We start from the raw sequence: 26680 nt of genomic DNA, 5'->3' as shown, positions 1-26680 counted from the left end.
TCGTTTCACATTTTTGAAGGTTTATTCCTCAGGGTATTCATACAGCACATTACAATAAATTTTGTTTACAAAATCTTCACATGTTTCGATCGTTGCGCAAAATTTAAGTGTCGGAGCATATTTCGAACTTCGATTTCATTAACGCGAGTGTAAAAGTGAATATTATTTCCGTAACTATGTCTGTAGAGCTTTCTCTTCCGCTAGTAAGAATATGTGTAACAACTTCGATTGATCGTCTTCGAAATAATGATTAAGAAATATAGTTGGAAGACAAAGATATGGGAAGCATGTGTCGTTATAAAAATATTCAAATTCAAAACTGTAATAAAATATTAATCCTTCAAAAAGGTTTCATGTTCGAGTTATTCCTTCCTCGGTTTTGCTTCTTTTTTTCGGCGAAAATGTTATTTCGAAAAGGTTAAGAAAATACTCTGCCAATAGAAACATTGACCTTAATATTAAATTAATTACATAGAACTAAACGAATAACAGTTATATCTTCATTGGAAACCATCGAACGCCACGTTAAATAATTCACGTATGAAAATAAGATTAAATACATCGCAAGTTATTTAAAATAGTGTGCAAATCAAGCAACGGCATAAAGAGACGAACAATCGAAATATTTCGATGAAAACAATTTGCACAATTAAAATTGTCATGAACGATACACATTGTAAAATATAATCGTACCGATAAAAAATTCATTCGTATACTTAAAAACAATAACAACACAGTTATTATAAATATCACTAAGAAGATTGATAATACATACAATGAACACTTAAGAAATTCATGTTGAACAGGTGTTTTGTCTTTTCTTGTCTACATGTACCAAATACAAAATTCGAAATAGTTTATGAGATCCCGTACGTTTGTGAAAATGTTATTTGAATCTTATATATATTCAGTTCGTAACGATACTTTCGAAATTAGAAGTTACGAATTCAATTGATATATAGTCGAACCTATATAATTTACCTTCATAATGTCCATTATTACAGAAAAATGATAATATAGGATCTCCTATGTGTAATAAAATGTTACGACATTGAATACAAATAGTCGAAAGTCTTGATACAAGAAAACGCAGACAGTTAATTGATTTCGTACGCTTAAAATCCGTGAACGTGCACTTAAAACGAGAGAGTGTAGAATGCGACTGCCAGCGCAAGGAATTATGTTTACTTCCAGGGAAGTTTACTTCAATCAAATGTATTACATCGCACGACCTCTTCCACCGAAGACGTAAATAACGTCCTTATAAAAAGTATTGTATTAATAAATGCATAACAAAAGCAGTGGTATATATTAATAATAATATCTTTGGTTTTCAATTCTCTATTATGCAGATATTACTTAAAAGGAGAAGAGGGAATTTCTATACGGATACTTCCTGCAAAGTATGTACTCGTTGCGAAGTTATCTTAAACTCGTCGACAATAACGAATTAAAATAACATTAGTCGTCCCTGATTTTCACTTTCGATCAATGTCCACTCCCTTATTTATAACAATTTGCCTTAACACTCGCACGACCGTCGACGAGAAACAATCATGTCGCCGAATCATTTTCATTCTGCTTCTGTGGTAGGTACGGTAGTCAATACTTTTCCTTAAAATGTAAAAAAAAACATGCTCGAAATACTCATCGGAATCGATATCAATTCTCTCGGTCGTATTAGAACTCACCGGCGACCGTGCGAGTCGTTAATTACCATCTCTCCCGTTGACAACTGTTTAACAAAGAAAACAAGAGCTAAAAATCTTCACAATATCTACAACGTTATTAAACCTCTCATCATAACACTTATTTGAATGATCGCAATCGGAATTACTCTAGATACGCTATTGATATGCTGTAATTAACTCGATCTTCGTTCGAGAGGGCAATAATATTAATGAGTGACGTCAATCAGATGAATAATACTTCGGTGAGAATAATAGAACTCGAACGAACGCAAGATGTCCCGGTGATCTTAACAATAGCGATGATCAATAATATTAATCGAAGTGGTGAGGAAGATAGCGAAATATACCATAATAATTCCTAAATGCTCGCGTTTTAATTTTTCGCGGCCAATTAAAACTGCCGCACGGCGAACAGTTCAGCAATTCCTACAACGATCAGTCGTCGCGTTCTTTTACGGTTTCTCTTCCTACAATTTTCTATCGTTTCTTTCGTCACAGGAAGTCGGCAGATTTCGGGCAGTTTAGACTCGGTTCGAAAGACTTGTTTTTTTTTCTGGTCCACCACCCAGCCCATTGATCAGGAACAAGGAGATTGCTTGGGTCATGTGGAAACTCGAGGATATCTTCTTCATCGTCCTCGTGGCGATACAAATAAGATGCACCACTCGTTCAGGTTCTGGAAGAGTAGCAACCAGCTGTCTCAGGTTCTGATACAGCAGCCGCGTTGTTTCGGTAATCATGCCGCCAGCAGGTTTTTAATATTCTTCGGCGTGTTCTCCTCGTTCAGATGTTTCGTCGTGTAACGGAGCGCGTTCAGGAGACCTTCGCTTTTGCAGGGTGGCTGATCCTTCAGCAATTTTACACACCCTTTAACCTGCCCATCAAATAATGCCATTTTTTAGATAATAATATTTTTCTCAACTCACCGCTGGATAAGAACTAACAAGGGAACATATTCAGATGCGAAAATCGGATTTTGATGAAACTTTGGGGCTTTATAGATCTTTGAAAAATATTTGATACGTATTTTTTTTATCGGCAACCATCTACGTTGAAGGTTTTTCGACCTCTGGTTTCCGAGATATCTCAAGAAGTATGGTTTTGACCCCCAAATTTGAGGGCTGTTTTCACCCCTTCAAAGTGGATGGTTGCCGATAAAAAAGATACGTATCAAATATTTTTCAAAGAACTATAAACTCCCAAAGTTTCATCAAAATCCGATTTTCGCATCTGAATATGTTCCCTTGTAAGGTAAACGCGCCAGTAATTGATCTCGTATCAGTGGTTGACCATTTTTCAGGAAAACGTGAAAAATGTTTCTGAACGTAATAACTGGACTGCGGATCTTTGTGAAAAATAAAAATTTCATAGCTGAATTGCAACAAACTGGAGTGAAATAGAAATTTATTTTCTTCCCTATGATGTTTAGTACGTTTAAAATCTTCTAATATTTTTGCTATTTTAAATTACTCCTACTCATTTTCGTCGTAATTGCATGAAAACCACAGTCTAGTAATAATTCAGCCAGATCTGCTTCCTGTTACCTTAATTTAATATATACTTACATCAACATTTGAACCCTTAACAAAGGCACCTTGAGGATGAACGTGATCATAAAGAATCACTAACCCAACCATCACTCTCAGAACAAAGAGTTGAGTCTCTTCTCGTTGGAACTGCGCCAGAAGATTGCTGAGAATAATATTACACGTCATTAATCATTTCCTCTTTTCGAAAGCTTCGTATTCTATTTATATTACTGAAGAATGTTTGTCGTTAATCAATGAACTTTCTACTTACGGATTTTCTAACATTCGTAGACAGACTTTCGCCATAGTACCAAGGGTTTCCGTGATATTTTCGCGCGCTACATCTTCGTTCTGAAATAATAAACATCGAATATTATTTCACCGGACAAGAGCATTGACCTGCGATGGCAGGTAACAAATCGAGCACAACTAACAACTGCTATATCTTTCCCAGTGAAAACTGTATCTGTCCAATTTAAACGGATCTGCTATTACGCTGTTAAATGTTCCGAGAAGGGTTGCAGTCTGATTCGCTTCATATAATGGATTTTAATTTTCTACCTCGGCGCACTTCACTATTTATATTAAGCTGTCTGCACAGCTAATTTGTATACTTGTGTTGTATGCGAAATTGTTCGCGACAAAATAATTCCTCTTCATATTTTTGTGATCGAAAATGCGGAAGAAAACGTGACAACATTTCATTGTTATTTTCGTTTGCGTAGGCCATAGGCTATTCATGGTGAACTGTCCACAAAGGAGCCTAAAAATATTTCAATTCTGGTATAAAATAGTGCAGATAAAAATAGACCGTGATCCGCCAGTGAACGGTTAAGAATGGAAAGCTTATTGTGTTGTTACTCGACATACATATATGTACGTTTATACGAAGAATGGATTCCGCAACAATGCTGTCTAGTCCAATATTATATGTATAGTGAAGTGAATGAATTCATTTGAACCTAAACCGAAATAATTCTCTATTCTTAGAATTTCTACGAAAGTGATGTCCATATAGAAATTTGCGAAATCAATTTTTAGGTTGTTATTAAATAGATCTTTAATTATTATGCTTTTCTAGTCCAGACTCGAGAAATTAATATTTATATTTTCATTTATATTAGATCGTTCGGAAAGTCGTTTCGTTTTCTCCTCTATTAAAATCATTAAGGGAAGAAACAACATTCAATTTGGTTTCAACTTCTTGCAATCGATGTAGTCAATTTTTATTGTGCGTGAATAAAAATAAATTATTTTCCGAACGACCTAATAATTTTACTATGAAGCTCCAGTTTAGTAAGTGCATAATATTTGGCACGTAGGAAGTCTGAAGTTTTTGTAAAAGGGCTACACCTTAATTCAGGACATTGCATCACAATGTTGGCTACAAAATATGTAATTAGTAACCAGTGAACGGGGAAGAAATATGAATATTAATGGTCCGTTTCCTCATCGAAGATACCTTGGAATTCGCGTAATAAGAATGCAGTCTAGCATGAGTTGGCGTCTAGTCAGATCAATAATTGCTAGCAACAGAGGAAAGATAGGAAAGTACAAAGAAGAGAAGTGGGTACCACTTACGTCCATCAAGAAAGTAATGGTCGCGTGACTCAGAACGCGAAGCATGGGTGTCGCGTGGGCGTAGAACAAGGACATTCGGTTGGCTAGCTCATTTCCAACCACGAGATCCTTTTCAGCGGTGTCCTGCCTCGTCAGGGATGCTCTGGTCAACGTTCTACGGTAGTAACTGAAATCGTTCTGGATCGCCGGGGTCTTCATTTTGTGCTCGTCGAATTTTAACACGAATTCCAATATCTCGGCTAGTTGTTTCACCAAGGCCTGTTGGGTCTCCAGGTGTTGGGTGGGAGACAGATTTCCGGAACATAGCTGACCCAGGATTTTCGGCACTACCCTTTCTAAAACAGTCGAAATATTGTAATGAATATTTTGAAAAATCTGTTTCCCATACCAGTTTACTAACTCATTAATAGCGTTAGTTCGGTAACTTTCGCGGAATTTCAAATAGAGGCGATAAATTCTTCGGGATTCTGAAACGGCTAGGAGTTTCGCTCGTGTCGATACACAGCGGTATTGGATTTTCAATCACCGGTGCATACAGGAATTTCTCCGCTAAACAATTTCCAGCTGTACACCGGCTGGCACAATATCGACGTTTCACTTGGTACGTTTTTATCTAGTTCCAGCGGACGACAGCGTAATTAAAGCGCACAACCGATGCTTCTACTTGAAACGACGAAAGTTTTCAAGTTTCGATTTATCCGATCAAATGTTCGGAAGCGAGCCTCGCCCGTTGGGATCATTAAAAGTCCATAAAAATTTCGATTTCACACTATTAATACCCAGAAAGTCTTCATCAATTTTAGAATTTGAAAGAAATTTTAGAATCTTTATGCAACATAAAAATTTTCTACCTGAAGTAGACATTTATTTTCTTTATAACTGTAATCGTTTACTATTATATTTTAAATTACAGCTTCTCATTTTTGTCATAAATGCATAAAATGCACTGTCTAGTTATAATTAGACTGCGGAAATTACTGAACTCACACGTCAGAAAGAATTTCTGAGAGTGTCCATAGAAACTGGTATCGTTTTTGGAGTTAACAGGAAAATGAACGTGTGTGACTTACCGAGTTCCAAAGAAAACTCATAGAATCTTTTCAGCTTCGCAACAAGAGGGGCCACGGTCAGATAGGCTTTCCTCTGGCACTCTTCCGTGGGCGCCGAAATCGCTTCTCTGATTTCTTTCCCAGCCCCTTTGTAACACTGAATCTCCTCCAAGATAGATTCTGAATTTTTCAGAACTCTTTGCACCGCTTCAAAGGTCTCTCGTTCTAAGTCGGAAGGTTGTGCGTCTAGAATTCGATACGAAGCTATTATTATCTAGCTGTCGTCTATCACTCCTGAAAGAATCTTCTAAAATTTCTTACGAAATGTTCGAATTTAGTTTGTTTAATATTACTATAAAAAAAAAACAGAAATCTTACGAAATGCACATATGCAGGAATCCAATAAAACATTCTCTTTGGCACGATGATGCTAGACAAGCAATTAAAACGCGATTCAAGGGTCCACTAAAAAGTAGTATAAACTTGTCAAACTTACTTTCGAAGTCCAAAAAGACGTCATACTTTTGAGGCGTGCAACAGGTAGACTCGTCTCGAGCCAGAAGACTTAAAAGCTTGCCCATCTTCGGTTTGAGGGTTTCTTTGCTCAAACGTTCCTTACAGCATGAAAGGCATCTGGATTGAAAGGAAAACTCTTTCAGTAAATACTCGACTGCGCGAAACACGAACGTGTGACGTTAAATCGTTCTGCTAAACGCGTCACTCGCAACAGTCACTTTCAAAGAAGCATTGCGAACTGTAGAATGAAAGTGAACGATTAACGAAGGAAAAATATAATTTATTAGTGCGTGTGTTATATTAAAAGCTAGAAATAGTGGCGGAGCGTCGACAGCTTCCGTAAATACGGCCGGGAAATGTGGAAATAAATCGCGAGCAGTCACGGTGTCGAATGGACTTTCGTTTAGCGTTTCGAGGTTGCGTCGTTACCGCTCGGAGTCAGAACGGAATTTGAATTTCTGGCTCGATCCCTAAACCGATCTGCGCGTACATGTCGAAGTGTTAATTCCAGAGGAACTGCGTGCATATGTGTGCACGTGCACGTGTAAGCTACATCGGGGTCTGTGTGTGCACGCAGCACGAATTCTGTGAACTCGTGAACGGGGAACGAACGCTCTGTTAATTCGAGTCTCCGAAGTCAATGTATGCTGACCTCACCTGGCATGATCAAGTGATCCAGAGACCCTCGATTTCGACGATTGCCAATTTAAAAATGGTACCTTTCAACAATAAATACATGATGCTATATACAACAACACAACGCACTTTTAACTTGATAATTACAACAAATAAACATTCAAATGAGCTTCATAATAGTTTATAACAATTTCGATGTCAGATTTACGCAGTCGGTAACGCAGGAGCCAAGCAAGCCTCTCATCAACTTCTCACAATAACACGTGAAATATCACGTATTGCGAACAGAAATTCAATTGTTGTGCAGTTACGATCGACTTAATCTTACTTCGCAAGGCATTCCTGCGGAAGGATTTATCAGATAAAGCCGAGATCGATGTTATTGGCGCGATAAAGACGCGACAAACACTGGAATTTGCTGAAACCACGTCACAAATGAAAGGACAACGGTCGGCTTGACTAGATCTAAAATTGTGCGCCAGGAGATTCCAATGTACCGGTGAATGTCTGCGTTATTTTTAGCGTAGAAGTGTGTATGTTCCGCTTAACGAACTTCCCTCGTCACTTAAAGCCCCGTAGAGTGGCAAGGTAGCCGATGGCTCACGTGAAAAAAATTCATTAATCCACGCTAAAAGCTTCCGATAAAGTTGATAAAAGGGTGGCGGATGTGCCGCGTGCTCGACGAAATCGACTTTCTCTTATCGAGCTAACATCGCGGAGATAAACGGAGCATCGGTAGTTGTTAATACGGATCGATCGCACTTTTATTTCGCCGAATCAGATGCAGTTCGAAATAACTTCGTGCTGCACGCGAGTGGAATAAATGTTTACACAATTCCGCGGATGATAGTTCGCAGAACTGCATGCTGTCGGAAATTGTTCACCCTCGTCGCCAGCGTGATCAGCCACGTAAACATAGTTCGAACCCCTATGTTAGCAGTGTTAGCACTTTGTTGCTGCGCAGCTTGGCCCACTCGAAAATGTTCACTCGGAAATTTGCAGCGATTGATGCTCACGAATTCACAGATACAGCGAGGAGGAAATTGAAGGGAATGAGACGGATGAAATGGTGGCGAGGGGGTTGAACAAGGGGTTGTAAATTAAATGGCATCGGATGATTTTCACCGGGTGGTTCGCCCGGTGTTCACGTTCTTCGAGACTCACCGTGGTGCAGACTTGCCGAAATCGCAACCGACAACGCCAATGCATGATGCTGGCAGGTGCACGTCCGAGCCCGGGGGTGGTCAACAAGTATGCGAACGGAGTGCAACAACTGTCATTCAGCGAACGGCCATATTGCCGTTCGACGGGGGTTAACGTTGTGTAGTGGCGCGGTTCGAGACCTCTCCTTATTTGGTAAACTACCCTGGCGGCGCGGCGGCACGTTCGCGCGAAAAATCAATGGGGGTTAGTTCGCCCGTTTACCCTTAGGGTGACGCTGCCGACTACTATTTACGATCGCTCGAAGTCGGGATATTTTTCATTCGGACGTCAAATCGATTGTAGGTTCAACGTCAAGAAAATTGGTTGCAGAAAATTGTTATTGCTTCGGGAATATTTTAGAAATTTGTCAGCGTTTTTTGCTTGATCGAATGTTGCAGAAGGTGCTCCAAAAGTGGCGCTCGTTTCGCGGCACTCGTCTACGTTTTGATTTGCTGAGCTCATTCTAATGTGGCTTTATACAGTATATATTTAAATTTCTCCATTTGAATGCAATTTCAAGCGAAAATGTAAAAATGATTATAAACTATTGTCTCGACGAACAGATATTCAATACATATACTATACTATAATTGTATACTAGATTATAATGTAGTGTACTAGAATATAGTATAACATACTGGAATATATAATACAAACAATACATATATACAATATATATACATAGTGTACATAATATAACACAGATTGCGTACCAATTAACATAATTACCTCCGTGACCAGGGATAATTTGATTTCAAAAATTGAAAAGTACTTATTTATTGATGCCGTAAATAGGGTTGCCAGAAATGTTTTATCCAAATATAGAAGAAGTAGTGAAAACTACAATTATGTAAATATGTATTTATGAGATAGACTCAAAATATAGGAGTTCAAGTAACAGAGGTACACAGCACATTTTTAACTTTTTTATTCAAACAAAGATTTTTGAAAATTCCTATAAGTACGTAAAGATCAAGTTCAAATATAGAAGACTCGTATCAAATATAGAAGATCTGGCAACCCCAGCCGTAAACCATGTTTGGTTTATATAGCATACATTAGTAAAACACTTTACAATTAATAATGAATGTATACAATCTTATATTTTTTGAGGAAGTAAAAAGTAAATATTAGCGCTGAAATGTCTCGCACGGTTAGAAAAAGATTAATAATGTAGGGAGGGTAGTATTTTTGATTGGGGAGCAGTTCAAACAAGAAAAATTGGAAATAAACGAACGATTTGATATGCCTTTTGCAAATGTACGGCTGCTGATTTCAAATATAGAAAATGTACGGCGACTGCACTGGTATATTTGCGAGGCGTATGGCGCGGCGGGTTGTATTTCAAAATATGGATACAAATTTAGAATTTCTCGGGAACTCGTGGCTAACTCATCCATGAGGGGGTAACGCTTGTTTTCGTGGACCAACGGGTTGCTGGTAACGGTCAGAATGAAACTTGGGAGGATGAACAATATCGTTGAGGTTGACTGAGTTGCTGTGAATAAATCGTGTTTAATGTTTATGTAGCTCCGCTGAGAATACGCGGTTCAGCTCCTTTATAGGTTAACGCTCGAGGAATAGACAGATGACATTGAAATGACAACCCATTTATAAGTTATCGGAAAACTCTCATACTCGTTGAGCAACTTCAGCTGCTTTGTGGAGAGATAGAAGCTATTGAATGACTAACGTTGAATGGCTTTACGGAACAAATGGAATTAAAGATAATCCTCTAGATAAAGCGGAAACTACATATATAGAAATGATTAATATTTTAAAGAACGAACATATACAATCATGAACAGAAGTTTAATGCTATCGCATCAATTTATCTAACATTTTGTATATAATCCATTATCGACATAATAATAATAATTAGACTGCGGATCTTTATTCAAAATAAAAATGTTTTGCATTGATTGTGGGAAGCAGGAATAACATACAAATTGATGTCATCCCTTAACGACTTCGTTACATTAAAAGCAACATTACACGTTCTTGAATTTTTTGAATCGTTTACTGTTTTATATTTCGCCCAACCAATTTCTTCATATAAATGCATAAAGATCCGCAGTCTAATAATAATAATCACGATAACAGCTTTTAAAATGATAGGAAACGTACGTCATCCATTTGCGTAGATAACCTGATTTATTATAATTTCTCTCGAGACCGTCGCTACAAGGTGCGTCAGTCATCGACGATGCCCATGACATCGAGGCTGTTGGTGCAAGACCTTTTATAAATATTAACAAAATCAATATTGCTGTATTTTTCTTTTTAAATTATTTCGATAAATATAGTCGCATTGGTGACGTTAATCGTTGTACGCAACAAACAGTAAACATAATCTTCACGTCACGGATTATATTATCAGTGGACTGTATTTTTATAACGACCCAATAGAGTAAAGTATTTAAATGTCGTCGCGGTGTCGCGATTTTACACCTCTTCCAAGTCGGCTATTGGATAATCGTCGAATACCATGGGGGAAGATAATTGGCGCATATTAAAGGCCTTTTTGTACATCAATTCCAGCAAATCAATTGCGACCCTCGGTACCTCCCACTATGACCCTCTGTACGAGATCCCCTTCCTCTTGGCAACCTTAATTCCATCACTGCGATGACGAACGAACCTGCAATGACGCTGCCGATGACTTTCAACGCGCACACACGCAAAATATTGATACCGATTTTTTTCCAGTTTCTGATGCAGATTTTTAACATCATTAGACTGTAAGTTATCTATTGACAAGATCGTCTATGATGTACATAGATATTTATTTCCTTCCTTAACAATTCTAACGAGTCCAACACAATGTAACCAAGATTTTAATTTGGCAATCCCGTATTTTTCTCTTTATTTGTTTTTACGTCGCACCAACGGTTATGGTCATTAGTAGACTCCGGATTTTATGCATTTATAACAAAAATGAGTAGATGAAATTTAAGACAGTGAACAGATTAAAAAACTTTAAGGGTATTAATATATTATTTTGTAATATATTATAAAATATAAATTGATATACAGTAAGGAGCATAACTGATTCCACGCACTTTAAATCAGAACAACTAGGGCTACAAGAATTAGTTTATTAAATGACATCTAATAAATAAGTTTTGAAAAAATGCATTTGGTCGGAATTGTGAAAAACAATACTAAAAATTGATTTTTACTATTATTTCTCACAATTCCGTCCAAATGCATTTTTTTAACGTATTTTTTACACATCAATTACTAAACTAATCCTCCTTGCCTTATAGAGAAATTGAAGTCGTTTGGTCCATTCATAAAAAAGTTATTCTGATTTAAAGCGTGTTGAATCAGTTATGCTCCTTACTGTATAGCTTCTGTGCCTTGTAATTGACGCACAAATATTTTATTTTGTATAAAAATCCGGAGTCTAGAGTCATCAGCGACGGGACTTACAGTTTATTAAGGTGGGTTCCGATCCACAGCATGGGCACCACAATTTTTGACATCACGTGGAATCTTTACCAATGAGACCTGTTTTGTTCGGGAACGATAGAAGTAGCGCTCTCTGTGACAAGAATCTGTTTCACTTGATAAAATTAAAAGGGGGGAAGCTGTCCTATTAGGCGCCAAGGAAAAAAGCATAAAACCTGATATTTAGGGTGAGGTATACGCAACAGGCAGCTCGTGTAAGTGTCTTATTTTTAGAGGTAGATTTCCTTTCAACACTTTCAGAGCCAGTTAGGTTTTCGAACCGAAAGATAACTGTTCATTTCGATCCCTGAATTGAATATGTACTGCGCCGCATGTTATGCGACCAACAAGCTGCCGTGTATAGATCAGTAGTCGCCGGTCGGTTTCCTGAGGCAGCGTTCGAAATGAGTACACCTTCTTGATCACGTTCTATAATGTGGATCCAGGTGGCAGTGAACTGATCGAAAGAAACTACGAGATCGTAGCGCATAATATTCTATTTTGCTGTGGCGCACGTGGGGTCCACGCAGTCTGCAAACATCGTCTTCGTCGTTGCATTCGACAGCAGATATCGTTGACGACACTTCTCATTCTGCGAGTACAGTGTGCATAGAACGTGAAGGAGTAGCCTTGTAGTGTCTCTTTAAGCGCGAGCACCACTCGTCCGCGGCTGGCAAGTCTGAATACGCAACACCGTGCGTGCTTAATAAGGCAAGCGTGTGCGAACGCAGCTTAAATACTAGAGAAGCATATAACTACCTACACTCCCGTCCATAAATCACCGGACACTTACTTATTTTCTTTGTTTATATTAGGAGATCTCTTATGAGACTTATTACAACATAATGTATAATACATTACAGAGTACATAGTGAATAACGGGAATGTTAGTAGAGAATACCCTTAGACACGTAGATTACAAGTATTTAAAAAGACTATCATATACAGTGGGTGTACAAAGTATTCCTACACCTTTTAAAAACTAATAACTTTTTTATAATTGTACCAAACGATCTCATTTTTTATAATCGACTAGAAGTTTGCGAAACGATATCCCAAAAAGATATCCAAAAAATTATAATTTACAAGGTTACATGCGAAAATAAAAAAGGCAGTTTTTAAAACTTTTTTATGTGGGTCCTAATGAAAATTTAAAATATACGTTTTGTTGATCTATGTTATTTATATATAAATAATTCCAATAATTCCATTAATAACAAAAAATCGTCTGCATCCAAATTTGAATAAGTGTCCGGTTACTTGTGGACGGGAGTGTACGTCTAGCGATGGGTATTCAAGCCGCCCGAGCATGTTCGAGTCTACACCAGGCTAGGAATCTAGAAATCGTAAATTAATATCAGTGTTTTAAGTATTATAGAAATTAAAATGAGGATGTATTAATGCACGTGAAATATTGGGTTGGCAAGAAAGTAATTTCGGTACTTTAAGGTGAAATAAAACCGAATTTCTTTATTCAAGCGATGAACTTTCATCGATAAAATATTGTTTTATTTGTTCTTTTTGGCAAAAGATCATCGAGCAAAAGGGAAAATATCGTATTCATTAAAGATCAAAAAATACAGAAATTACTTTCTTGCCAATTGATGCACTGAAGTACGTGTACGTGAGATACACGTGAAGTAGAATTTTCCATTCAAAAGAAATGAATAACATTTTGCCTAGTCTGTCGTAGTTGAATTCGCGAGCGTAAATTTCCTGCTCGCATGCCTGAATCAGAGTGTTTAGCTGTGTTTGCGCGATATGGTAGCGTATGTACCCTCCTGGACGATATCTAAACCTGGTTAGCTATGCCTTCCGCGGCTTTGACCTGCTTAACAACTGGGCAAATTAATTGCGGAACCTGGTGGGCAGGAGGAACGCTGCGGACGTGTACGCTGCATTAAAGATTATGAGACTGTTAAGCTGCAAAACCTAGCGACTGCGAGTGCCTCATGCAACGAAGGTATAGATCTCGTCAGTTAGCTTTTGTCGAGGATGCGTGTCTATTCCGTTTGACCACCGCGAGATGTATGTATTGCGCAAAAAGGTTTCGTTCTACGCGCGGCGGAACTAACTTGTTTCCTTTGTTTAACGATGGCGCGTAATTTCTTTGTTGAAACGGGGTCAATATATTCACGCTTTTAAAGACGTTGATTATGAGGTGGAACGAAAATTGAACGGCGTACAACCGGCCTCAAAACGCGAGGATTACCACGTTTAAGCATCAATTACCCGTCGGTCTTCTTTGAAAGGAAAGTGGAATGAAATGATTAAATTCCTTGTCTTCGGCGTGCAAAACGTTCCGTTCGCTACTTACTCTTTCTTCTCGACATTAATATTTACGCAATCGGTATGAAACTTTGTATATTTTGTGATTTATGTTATCCAGCCGGATTTCATTTCTAATCGAGATCTCTACATTTTGTGTATCGTGAATACTCGGAATTAGTAAATAATTTGATGTTGCGTAATAAGAAAGGATTACTATTATTATAATATTTTCAAAGAAGTCCCTGCACCGAACTCCGATGCAGCAGTTATGTACGTGACAGAAGCAGATTGCGGTAGCTGTGAAAGCCCCTCACGCGATATGTTTATTTTCCAACAGCTATCACATGACAACGATGAGAATGAAAACGATATTTCAAAGAAATTGATCTCCACAGAGTTTTAATTGTACCCCGTAGAAAGACGGTATTCTTTGCGATCAAGATGGAATATAATCGTGGGGAGAAAGTGTGAAGTCTGCATGTAATTATCAAATGTTAGCTCTTGATCCGGTTATAGTGTTACTTAACAAGTTCTTGGTACTTTCGTTTCAAATTTCTAGAAGTCCATTTACAGTCACGAACAAAAGTAATGTAATAAACTAATGTAATAAAAAAAAACTGGTTCTATAAGTTATCAGTAGACAGCGGATTTTATGCGTTTATGACAAAAATGAATAGATGTAATTTAAAACAGTAGAAATGTTGGAAGAATTTAAAAATATTGTTACATCATTTCCGATTTATTAAAAATGTATTGAGAAAGAAATAAAATTCTATTTCACTCCAGTTTGTTGCAATTTGGGTTGGAAATGTTTATTTTGCATAAAGAGGCGCTGTCTAGTTATAAGCAGTCTGCGGATCTTCATGCAAAACAAAGATTTTCCAAGGTACAAGTTTTGCACTCCAAATTTCACTTGTTTGTAAATCAATTTCACGCTTTTGCAAATGAAATTGAACCTTGCAAAAGGATGAATTTGTAGTGCAAAACCTGTACAGAGATAAATAATTTCGATCAGTTAGGAAACAATTACCAATCCGTAATTAGCAATAAGGGAACGTAAATTTACAATTTGTCGGATAATCGGATCGCGTATATCGGTAATTCGATATCGGTGTTATGTAAGCTGTTATTTAATGTTATTGCACGCGATAGAGACCGCACGTATTCCACATATTTTTATGGTTGCTTACGCCATTGGCCAACCAGAGGGGGATATCGTCATATCCCGGACGAAGAGAGGAAACCCCCAAGCAAAATCCCCTCTGCTCGCATACACGTTCGCTTTGAGAAACCTCTGTATGCATGCCTGATTACAAATGAAGCAAAAAATAAGTCATTTCAGAGCGGGAACAATTAATTGGAGACAAGTGGTCGATAATTATCGACGGAGGATAAGGTAACTGAAATGTAACGTGACAGCCTAGTACAGTCTCGTAGCATCTTCGAACATCAAACTTCCATTTTATAACAGAAATGTATGATATCTGATATGAAAGTAACTACGAACAAACAGCTCTGAGTACGCTGTAATTAACAGTGCCGTACGCACTTGCTTTAATTGCAACCGGTGCGCACACGCATTTACTTCTGCAGAAATGCTCTGAATTATTTTCTTTGGATAAACAGCGTTACGTCATGGTAGACAAGCCACGCACGTGTGATAGTGGTTTCCACACACGTGAGCACGCTACATCCGCCTATCCGCGATATACCGTAGAAGGATATAAGTGTTTGTTCACATGCTTGCCCATATTCAAGCGTTGTTTAAACAGAGCAATACGAGCACACTCCTCTGAACCTTTTCAATTCCTTTAATCTCCCTGCGGTTAAAATTACTCATTTTTGTCATGAATGCATAAAATGATCCGACGAAATGCAAAACCATAAGCAGACTTTAAAAATATTGTTGCTCCATTTTCGACCTACTACAAGATATAGTTTGTTCCATTTCTGTGCCCTGCAGTTGATTTCGATAATTGTGCACAATTTAAGTAAGTAAGTAAATAATCTCCCTGTGGTTTCAAATTACTCATTTTTGTCATGAATGCATAAAATGATCCGACGAAACGCGAAACTGTAAGCAGACTTTAAAAATATTGTTGCACCATTTTCGACCTACTACAAGATATAGTTTGTTCCATTCCTGTGCCCTGCAGTTGATTTCGAAAATCTCGCATAATTCTTATCTTTCTATCGACGCGTCCGTTTCTTGAACGAAACGCGTAATGAACACGTAAAAGCAATGAGGTGTAAGCACGCTTGCGAAATTAAAGAATTAAGATAGACTCCGGCCTGCGTTTTTTATCAGCGAGCATAAAGGGCGCGAATAAAAGTCGGCAACCGAGTGTGACCGCATAATGAGCACCGGAAACCATATTTGGCAGCACGTATCCTTCTAGATATTCCTTTATTATACCACTTGACTGCGTCTCGAGGAATTTATTCCACCTTTTTTCGTCGTCTGCGCACGCAGGACGTCTAATGTATTTTATGCTTCAATATCCGAATATAATTGCGCTGGGTACACTCATGGACAAAAATATTCTCATTTATTATTTTGTCTCGTGTTTTAGAAAGTCGACTATAGTCATTATCTCGATGATATTCATTTTCGTCTCTAAAACCACCAAGGAATTATATTCGATTCATTCTGTTACCGTATAATGAAGGGTATAATTAATTATATGCAGTTTATTCGTATCGGTATTTCATTAATTTACTGTGCTGAATGATATTGATCAAACTGTGTAGCGGCATAGAGTGGTCTAATTACTTCACTAAAATCTTACGGGAGTAAAATTAATTAAGGCTCCATGGAGCCGAGGTGTACACCGGCGTGCATGCCAATGGAATTCGATCGATGAAATTCTCCGTATTTAGCTCATAAGTGAATGCAACTACTCGGTTCTATTACCGAGTCAAAATCAATACCTATTTTAGATGAGATATTATATGTATATGTGTTCGAATGGAAGAGCGAAGTCAGAGAAATGCTTCTATAATGCCCGAGAATTTCTGATCCAAGCTTGCAATCGTCTAGACGAATTAATTTTTGAAGGACATTCTAAAATTTATAAATATTTCTGTGCACATTAAGCATATATCGATAATGCGAGAAAATATTCTGTTAGAATGAAGTTGCTCTATAATGAAATTTTCATAATGAACCTCATATTTATTATTAATAAGTAGACTGCGGAATCTTTATGCAAAATAAAAGTTTTCTTCGTCAATTACAAGATGTCGGAACCATATAAAAATTTCTTCTTATCATTAACATTTGTAATAAATTGAAAATATTGTGCTATATGCATGTTCTTAAGTCGTTTTAAATTACATCCACCATTTTTGTCATAATGCATAAAATCCGCAGTCTATTAATAAGGCATGTATAAAAAGAACGTACTCCTCAACTTTCAAATTAAGCAATTTAGTGCACAGTTTTCCGATGGTATTTTATTAGCGAAATTTATAAATTAGTGTAGTCTACGTAATCTACATTAGTGAAACGTGAAATTATTCCTAATGCTATACAATTAACTCTCCAATCTGCAGCAGATGGTCCCAAACTGATATTTAAATTTAAGAATCCGCTTTCACAAAGGAATCGAAACTTTTTTACATGAAAATCATCAACCTTAATTGGACTCGACACACTCATACGAGATATAATCTGTAACTGATTGTGTGCCAGCAAATACAGATTTTAACAAGATACTTGAGAGCGTGCCCGTCAGTTCATTTCCGTGTTTAATTAAGCGGAATTTCAAACGGGACTACGGCAGATCAATAGATCGCTTAAATTTTTCGGCGGCGAGCATTCAAGGTTCCCTTTTTTCGGTGGCCACCAAATGAGCGGATGACCTACTTGCTAATTGGTTGATAGAGAGGCCCGGTAGGATTACAAATAACGCGCTTCGATAATCTAGCGACGTACTCTCTTACCCGCTTCTACGGTTAAATTTAATTTCCTTTGCGCTTTTTTTTCATTCGTCCGCCCACGTAACTTCCTTTTTCGTAAAAATAAAAATATTTCCTCGTGATAAATATGTTCACCTCGCTTACGGAAATTTGAAATTAAATATTCCTCACGGTTAGACGGCGGATCTTTATGCAAAATAGAAATTCTTTACCAAGTTTGCACCAAACTGGAGCGAAATAGAAATGTATTTTCTGTCTTAATATGTTTAATAATTTGAAAATAAAGTGACTGTTCGATACATTAAATATGAATGTGATAATTGGACTTTAAAATCAATCAATTTATTTATTCCACTTCGTGTAGACAGAATTTTCCATTAGAAAATCTCCCATGAAAACATGTCCGTAATTTTCACAATTGTGGAAGAAAGAATCAGGAACATTATTTTAACACATTCAGCGGTTGTGTAAATAAATTGAATTCATTTTCTTTTGATTAATTAATCGAAGAAACCTGCGCCAAAACAATACAACGAGTGCAACGGTTTTCACCGCGTGCATCGACTTCTCGGAAAGCGAACAAAGGGAATTCCGAAAGCGATAATACGGCAAGCGTTCAGACGACGCGGGGAAAAGAGAAATTAACCAAGACCGATCGCAATTAGGACTAATCAACGATAATCTGCGGGCAGGAGAGAGGACCGAGTAATTTCTTCGGTGCGCTTGAAAACAGAGGAAACTCTTACGTACATCCGCTCGATAGATAACATGAAATGTAACGTAAGAGTAAAATCATCTTGGTGATTCGACCTCGAGCGAGGACGAATGATGAAACGAAACTGAGCCAGCGTGTAGCCTCGCGCGAATTGCATATTACGCTCGTTTTGAGTTTCGCGGTTTCCTTTGTCAGTCGCTCAACGTGAAAGCTGCACCGTGTGCATCTGGCGTTTAAGTTTCTCTCTCTTTTTCTTTTCTCTCCCCCCCCCCCCCGTCTTTCTCTATATATCTGAATCCCCCTGGACGGTTGCCTCGCTTCTTCGAAAGGCTGATACACACACTTGATTTCCACGCGGAAATGAATTGCACGCGACGCGAAAGCGCCTCCGCGACAGATTAATTCATACCTAACACAACGAAAATGAACAGCTCTTTCGGATTCCAGTCGCAGGCGTTCACCGAACTTATTCACCGTAACTACACGATGTTGCATTCATACTAACTATTCTACCTACGAGTGTAAAGACTGAACGAGCTTTTTCTACTGCACGATATGTTTCTAATGACTTACAATTAATAATCTTTCCTTTTTAAGATCATGTGTTTACAATTTGAACAATTTTCTGATTTCCATTTAATTCAAGTTGTATTTACAGACGCTCGTTTATATATAATTCGTTCCAAACAAATTTTACCTTTACTTGACTTCCTTAACTTCATTAATAATTAAAAAAACAAAACGTTAACCAACGTTTTGGTAGAAGAAAAAATTCCTCCGATTCACCTCAACAATATTATAATATATCGTATTGTAGCTTCGTTATTGACATAACAATTTTTTATTTAAGTATCTTCTTCTAATAATTAGTAGATGTAACAAATTATTATATATAATTAATATATTATATATTTTACATTACTATTACGCATATAAAATGTATGTATATATGTGTGTGTGTATGTTTCATTAAGTAAAATTTGTTTCTTTATTAAATATAGATTAGATTAAAGAACTATGCATATAAATCCTTAGTCCTTCGAGATTCAAAATGGCGCGGGACTGCAAACCCTAACCGAACTGTTCTATACAATCTTTTAGGATCCAAAAGCTATTATTCCTTGTTTAGGATTGCTCTAGATTCCTCCTTTCAGTGTTTATTCCACCGACGGGGACAGTTCTGTTGTTTCATCATTTTTAAATCTCGCTTTCGTTACGTCTGCAGTTTGCGCCGAGAAATTGTTCGCCGCCGTTCGTGACTCGGCTTACAGCATTTGCAATTCACCTGAAAATTCGCATGTCCCGATATGTAATGTTGAGGGAAAAGTTCGCTGGATCTCGTGTCGGTAGGTAATTGTCCTACTTTGAAACAATTGCGACCAACCCAGTTTTGAAAGAAAATCTTTCGGCTTATTCGAGTGACGAATTGATCTCCAGCATATCGGGCGAATGATTTAAATGAAAAATATAATTCCGATTAATTATCTACGCTTCATAAATTGGACAATTTTTAGCAGTTAAATCGAGCTTGAAAGTCCTCAGTTCGCGGAGATATCGGCGATTAGGTTTCGGGCGCGCCGCAAACAGGCGAGCCGATTAAAAATTGTATTTACCTTTCGACGGAGTGCAAGAAGGCAGAGCATGATTCAAAGGAACGAATTCTGATCAGCGTGTACGTGAGATAGCTTCAAGGGAAGCTGTTCAGAATTGTCAGCATTGTTCTCCCTTCGCTCGTTAATACAGACTTCCGGTTGTCCAGGAAGAAGCAACCCTTCCCCGTTGGAACAACTGTTTCCGAAATGGAAAGGTCTGCTCTTTATTGACACGAATAAATGTCCGTAGTTGTCACAAGGCGATAACGTTTTATCACACACAGCACGCGGCACAAATTCGTAGAATGTGTCTCTCAACAGTAAGTTCGTTGTGTCTGTCGCGCACGCAGAGATACTTGTGGTTTATCGCTGGTGCTAGTGCGCTGGAGAGTTGAGCGCGGTTCGAAGTGAAATCACGATTTTGCTCTCGTTTCACTCTCGATTCCTTTTTTTCTTTCGTTTTGTTTCGTCTCGGTCGGTGAGCGTGAGACGACCGGCGCGTTTTCCTATGAAATTTCCGTGAACAATTTCCGGAGCCAAAGACAGAACGAAAACCGAGAGTAGCTTCCTCACTCCGGCGAAACCGAGAGATTAGTGGAGGAGAGACTGCGACGACTGCACTCTCGGAGAGGTTGATATAACACTGTCAAAGCAACAGCGCGCTGCAAACGACGAGACAGTTTCACCGAGAGACCAGTCAGCTGGTGCTCCCCACTCTTGCTACGCCACTGTCTCACCAGCAGCGCGGCGGATTTTTAATTCCGTAAATCACTCTTCGACGATTTCTCCTAGCATCGCTGGCAGATATACAAAAGCGTATCGAAGCTTCTTTAAACGAATACACTCGCCTGGTGAGTCTCGATGATACCAGGGACTAAAAGAATTATGGAACTCTTTGTCCGATTCTAAAATGCTTGTGTTGTGAAGCGGTTTGATCAAGATATATACCATTACAGTCTACAAAGTTGTTATTTGTATTTTATAACATTTTATATTTAACTTTTAGGGACTTTTCACGCGATTTTTCTTTCTTTTTACACGATGTGTAACAGCGTGTCTATGTTAATGATGGCATAAAAAGATAATGTTTGCGTTCGATAATACTTTGCGGTCGATACATTGTTGGGAAAGATCAATTATGCGTAACTATAATGGAAATCCTTTACGGAAAATCATGAGTTAAATGGGGATAAAAACGAACATTATATCTTGCTTAAGTATTTTGACACGCAGATACATAATACATAACAGTCATTCGTTTTTAAAACGTGTTCGAATGCATTGTACACCCACTCTACGTGATTTTTTAAAAATAAAAATTGTGTGAGTCATATTTTTTTCTGTAGAGCATCTTTTTTAAAAAATGAGTGAGTATCTGAATCTGAATGTAGCTGTAGCCTGTACAAAATAAAAATCTTGATTATTTACGACGCTGTGCTATTTGCTCGGTCGAGCGTATAATATTTAAAGAATATATTTAATGATTCATTTCCTACAGAACAATCATTGTTTTCCTAAAATCACTGACCGAATAGAAACATGAATCATGGAACGACTTTGTACCTTTTTAAGCATGTCTCCCTGTGTCTACTACATAATGCTAGATTGCATGTTCGATCTTATCGGGCAGTTACTATTTACCATGTGTCATTTACAAATACTACTTGTACTATCTCTAAATGCATTGTCTAAACTAAACTAAAATATCTACTGTGATATTCGTTTGCAAACATTTATTTCAAGTGACAATAAGATAGCGTAGACCAATAAACAGTGGGATGAAGGGCGAAGTTCAGGCGTAAAGCTACCGCGAAACCTAACTGATTAACAAATGAAAGTTAGAAATAGATTTTCAAAGGTCATTAAATATACTCATCCAACCGATTGAAAAGTTTGTCAGGTTCAGCGTTAGTTTTTATTTGTTTATGAATATCGTAAACACTATTGTAACGTTCGCCTGACGTAACATACCGAATCTCAATCGCTAATTCTGGTTGTCATGCAAAGGAACATGATGAAGCAAGTCGGAATATGCAATCGTTCAAAACGGCTTTAGACTGTCGACATGAACGGATTGGAAATTTCACTTTCGAAGACAATGCTCGGGGGTAGCAACAGCAAAATCAGTAGGGAGTTGTTGTTTCTTATGAGAAAGTACTTCCTTGACGTGCTTGAGCGACCTGCCTTAATGCAATGTGCATATGTAATAGCGACTAATGCACGTCGAGTACAATGACTTGGTACGGTAAACGTCAGACTGTACGCGAACGGTGCACTGTCTTTCTTATAGATCCGCGTGTAATTAAAATGCCTCCGTATTACATGAAATTACGAAGAACAATGCATATGAAATAACAGGCTACGGACTTTCATTAAACACCATTTTATTATTTCGCAATCCGTCACAACTGCATGAGTTGTGCTGATTTCATTTTTCCCCTTTTGCAAGAAAAGAAGAAACGGCAATACGCGTTTTACTTTCTCGAACTTACATTCTCTAAAAGTTTCAAAAATACCAACTTTTAGTAAATATAGAAATATAGTAGGGGGTAAACTTTACTTTACCATACTCAAAATTTGTGCCTTTCTATTATAAATTATGATGTATTTGGTAGGTAATCCAGTAGATTTGTACCCGGGGCGGCTGTAGATCGAAGTTTCAATCCTATAAGATCAATGGTTCAGGAGTTATGCTTGCTTAAAGTTGAGCAATCCGCAGTGTTTTTGACAGGTAAGGGCGCCGCCATATTAGTTTGTAGTGACGACCGCGAGCCACTTACCGAGAAGAACCGCCGGTCCTTGTCGCCCCCCCCCCCCCCGACCTAATCGCCAACCATCTCGGTAAGCGGCGCGCGACCGACACTATCAATATGGCGCCGTTCTTACCTGTCAAAAACACTGCAGATTGTTCAACTTTAAGCAAGCATAACTCCTGAACCATTGATCCTACAGGATCGAAACTTTGATCTGTAGCCGCCCCGGGTACAAATCTACTGGATTACACACGAAATACATCATAATTTATAGGAGAAAGGCACAAATTTTGAGTCCGGTAAGAGCAGCCATATAATATATTCTCTAGTATATTCCAGCTTCGAATTTTTCTTTTTTTTAATTAATAAAGCTTTAGGCCTAATTTGGCCCATAAGCTGACTTGTATAAAGTACATAATATACTATATATATATATGTACACAAAACATAATTATGTATCTCAATTTTAATTAATTAGGTAACAGTAGCGCTTCTACTCTAACGACTCTAGTACAGCGCCATTTTAGGAAGTGGCAAAACGCTGAAACTGTTAGCCAAATATTACCGACAGTCAGTTCTAGACAAATAACCAGATGTCGCTCGTGGTAAAATTCCAAAATATGGGTATGTTCGTATGTTCGAATAATGTTGTCATGTAACCACAGACGAGAAGGTTTATTTCGATCGGATTTTAGACTTTATAAATAAAATTCGTTGATTACAAACGATAAACAAATGAATCAATATTCAATATTACTGTTGTCGGTAAAATAGAAAACTAATATACGTTGTAAAATAGGAATTCGCATTATCGACATCTTGACAAAAGAGAATTCTACATTATCGGCATCCACCTCAATTCCAAAATCTATCGCATTATCGACATCTTGACAAAATAGAATTCTACATTATCGACATCCACCAGAATTCCAAAATCTATTACCATCGGCTAGTAACATTGACTAGAAGTTCCAACGTTTTGCCACTACCTAAAATGGCGCTGTACGGACACCTGAAGAAGCTTCAAGACTTTGCCGCTAGAAGCGCTACTGTCGGTTTCCTAATTAATAAAAATTGGGATACATAATTGTACGGAAAGTATTAATTGCTTTCGAAGGAATTACAAATGAAAGACTATTAGTGAACAATAAACGTTCCGATCATTTGATGTAAAATGTTCAAAATATTTAATATCTACAATCTTTTAACATTATTATGTACACTGTGCTCAATATACATCGCTTTCCCAGCCTATTGTGCATAATACGATAATCATAGAAATCAGGATCGATGTTATTGATCTTTTTCATGAATTCTGTTCAGTTGCGCTTTGAGCCATTGCCTCCTGCTGAGCAAATTTCTTTTTCCTCTTTGCGGTCCTGTAATGTTTCATACCATTTATATGTGCATTCCACTGTTCACCAATGAGATATTTTTCACAGACCTGAAAAAACGTATTGAATTTGTTGAACCGTTAACAACATAAATAATAAGGAGAATTTTCACAAGATAAAACTTACGTCACAATAGTGGAGTTCCTCGTTACTGCTATCCGTGACTTTGCTGTCCACAACAGATTCGTTGAGAGGTTTCTGCTCCGGTTTCTCTCCTCTTAGTATTGCCTCTACTATCGATACAGCTTTCTCGTACACCGCAGTATCCCAATTCTTCACGTTAGTAGTATCCAATGCATAAACATGGGGTACCTGTAAATATTAGTAGTATATTAGTCGAAACTCATTTGATAGCGAAATGTCCTTATAGTTACTGCATATATATGGCAAAAATGTATAGATAAATTTTGCATAGAAATTCGCAGTCTATTTTTATAGCAAATGACATATTCATTTAGGTACAGCGCACCTGTCTATCACTGCGACGAATTATGCGATTACGGACCCATTTTCCTTGCGTTTTTGCGTACCTTTCGGTAACCAGTTTCAGATTATCGATACCCTCTTGCAGCAACTCCTGCCCCTGCAAATAATAGTACATTCATAATTATTTGATTAGTTGTATTATGAGATTAATGATCTCCTAATTGTATTTATGAGAATTCGTTTATTAACGCTTGTATTAATGAAACATTAAAAAATGATTCCGTTTGTGCCGCGTGTACGCGTAGCACGACATATGGAATACTCCCACGATTGGTAAAAAACGGTCTTTCTTAGAAAGTTTTCTTCGGCCGAATAAATTGGAATGTAGCCTAAACCACATTTATTCTGGGAAGCTTTAAACAAAGACGAAACTGTCGTCCTATAAATTTCATAGAAGTCTAAACTATCACAGTAGTGATTTACAGTGGTACGTTGTAACGAGCTCGCAAAAAAATCTGGGAAATGGAATCTGCTTTCATCTAACGAAAGGACCCTTTGTAGCTGGAGAGTCAAACGTGGTCCCATCTTGTACAAATATGACAAAGAACTGGGATGCGCGGTCGCATTCATCATTATTTTTTTTATAGAATTCGTCATCGTACTAGTAGCTTCAGCAACTTGATAATTAAAACTATTACTAAAAAATTACATTCGTTCTCTCATCCATAAAAGAATTGATTTTATCTTGTCGGAATAACTACATAATAATGTGTAACATTAAGGTACACCTCAATTAATTACAGAGCTCCTTCTTCGTGTGGTAATCAAAAATTGTTGATTTTAGAAAATCCAGTGTTTTATATGCAATGTTTTATAGCTCGTTTCGATGCATGTATGTACTGATGTATTGTACATTAACACATAGCGTACCGGTGACGTTATTGCTTTTGAAGCGTTAAGAACCAGAGACGTCGACTAACCCTCTTTGAACGTTCTTGAGCTGCACTGTTATCTGAAAATTGATGGTAATTGGCTTTTTATAAAGTTCACATCATACGGTCCGCGATGTGCTAATAAATAGAAATTTCAATTAGACAGTATATGTAGATTGTTTTAGATATCGTCAGTTAGGACAATCACGGTTCTACTGAATATAATCCAAATTGTATAGCGTTTCGACTGATCTTAATCCGAAAAATGTCACTAATATGTTAACAAGAGTTTCGATTAGAAACAGAGAAGTTTTGTCATTGGATTAGTGTTCTTCTAATCCCGGATCATGTTACACTCCTCAGCAATCGACTCGCTGGAATAAACCCAACGTTGGTGGGGATAAATTCTTCGGAAATATCGTGCGCATCTCTTTCCCATATATCGAGGCATTGCTGTAAACACAAACTTCACCTCCCTCTTTTCTCCCAGACAGAAACGACCGGTTTCCTGTATATTCCCGAGGAGTATGCACGAATATCTGGCTGGCAACGGTTTGGCGGAAGTGTCAGAAATAGAAAGAAGGAAAATAGGAAAGGAATGCAGGGAAAAAGAAAATATGGCTGTATCGCAACCACTCGATCCGCAGCGATTCTAACAAAAGCAATGACGGTGGGCAGCCCTTTAAAGCTCCTCGGGTTCCCTTGCAAATAAAAGTTCTCGTGGACAGGGAGGATCGGTTCCAGCGGCGCTAATCGCGGTGAATCGCTTGCAGCTGCACCGAACGTGACGACGTTGCAGTTCGCCGCTCTTCTGCTTACCTTTTTCTCTCGCTTCTCCTCCTCGGACAGCACCAGGTAACTATGGAACTCTTTGAAGCCGATGCTCTGAAAGATGCCTTTCGTGTAGTCAGGTAACCTGGAACATAAACAGTTTCCGAAGTTCAGTCTACCTGGTCCTTCAACTTGACAACCTCCTCCCTCCCGCCGCTTTATACCCAGTCCGAGAAAACATCCCTCC

The 26680-nt window shown here is 37.9% G+C and overlaps 2 protein-coding genes across 4 annotated transcripts in view; both read right to left on the bottom strand.

Moving 5' to 3' along the window:
- Nucleotides 1-20819, bottom strand: LOC143213882 (CYFIP-related Rac1 interactor B). Of its 3 annotated transcripts, none has more exons than XM_076434187.1 (7): nt 20179-20819; nt 6347-6483; nt 5872-6096; nt 4802-5136; nt 3492-3571; nt 3257-3383; nt 1-2565 (listed from the first exon to the last, which is right to left on the bottom strand). In XM_076434187.1, the coding sequence occupies exons 2-7, from the start codon at nt 6429-6431 to the stop codon at nt 2428-2430; spliced, it is 990 nt and encodes a 329-aa protein (XP_076290302.1). In that variant the 5' UTR covers nt 6432-6483; nt 20179-20819; the 3' UTR covers nt 1-2427. The 3 variants fall into 3 exon arrangements, with proteins under 3 accessions (XP_076290302.1, XP_076290303.1, XP_076290304.1); XM_076434188.1 differs by lacking the exon at nt 20179-20819 and adding an exon at nt 8167-11258; XM_076434189.1 differs by lacking the exon at nt 20179-20819 and having other exon boundaries at nt 6347-6504.
- A 3254-nt stretch (nt 20820-24073) lies between these two features.
- Nucleotides 24074-26680, bottom strand: part of LOC143214593 (tRNA dimethylallyltransferase) — a 96684-nt gene continuing 94077 nt past the window's right edge. The window contains exons 6-9 of the mRNA XM_076435825.1: nt 26482-26578; nt 24774-24887; nt 24431-24616; nt 24074-24354 (exon numbers count right to left, since the gene is read on the bottom strand). Of these exons, the coding sequence (XP_076291940.1) occupies nt 24217-24354; nt 24431-24616; nt 24774-24887; nt 26482-26578 (535 nt within the window). The 3' untranslated portion in view covers nt 24074-24216. The remainder of the gene's footprint in view (nt 24355-24430; nt 24617-24773; nt 24888-26481; nt 26579-26680) is intronic.

Source organism: Lasioglossum baleicum, chromosome 12 (assembly GCF_051020765.1).
Source record: "Lasioglossum baleicum chromosome 12, iyLasBale1, whole genome shotgun sequence".
NCBI lineage: Eukaryota > Metazoa > Arthropoda > Insecta > Hymenoptera > Halictidae > Lasioglossum > Lasioglossum baleicum.
Note: the sequence above shows the minus strand (reverse complement) of the source record. Positions and strands in the feature narration are given on the sequence as shown.

Bases quoted from the DNA above. Each gene is read 5' to 3' on its own strand.
- LOC143213882 (XM_076434187.1), bottom strand. From the start codon at position 6,431: ATGGGCAAGCTTTTAAGTCTTCTGGCTCGAGACGAGTCTACCTGTTGC. The intron at 3,572-4,801 runs GTAAGTGGTACC...TTATTATTTCAG, and splicing joins CCATTACTTTCTTGATGGAC to AACGAAGATGTAGCGCGCGA. The intron at 2,566-3,256 runs GTAAGTATATAT...TTTGATGGGCAG, and splicing joins TTAAGGGTTCAAATGTTGAT to GTTAAAGGGTGTGTAAAATT.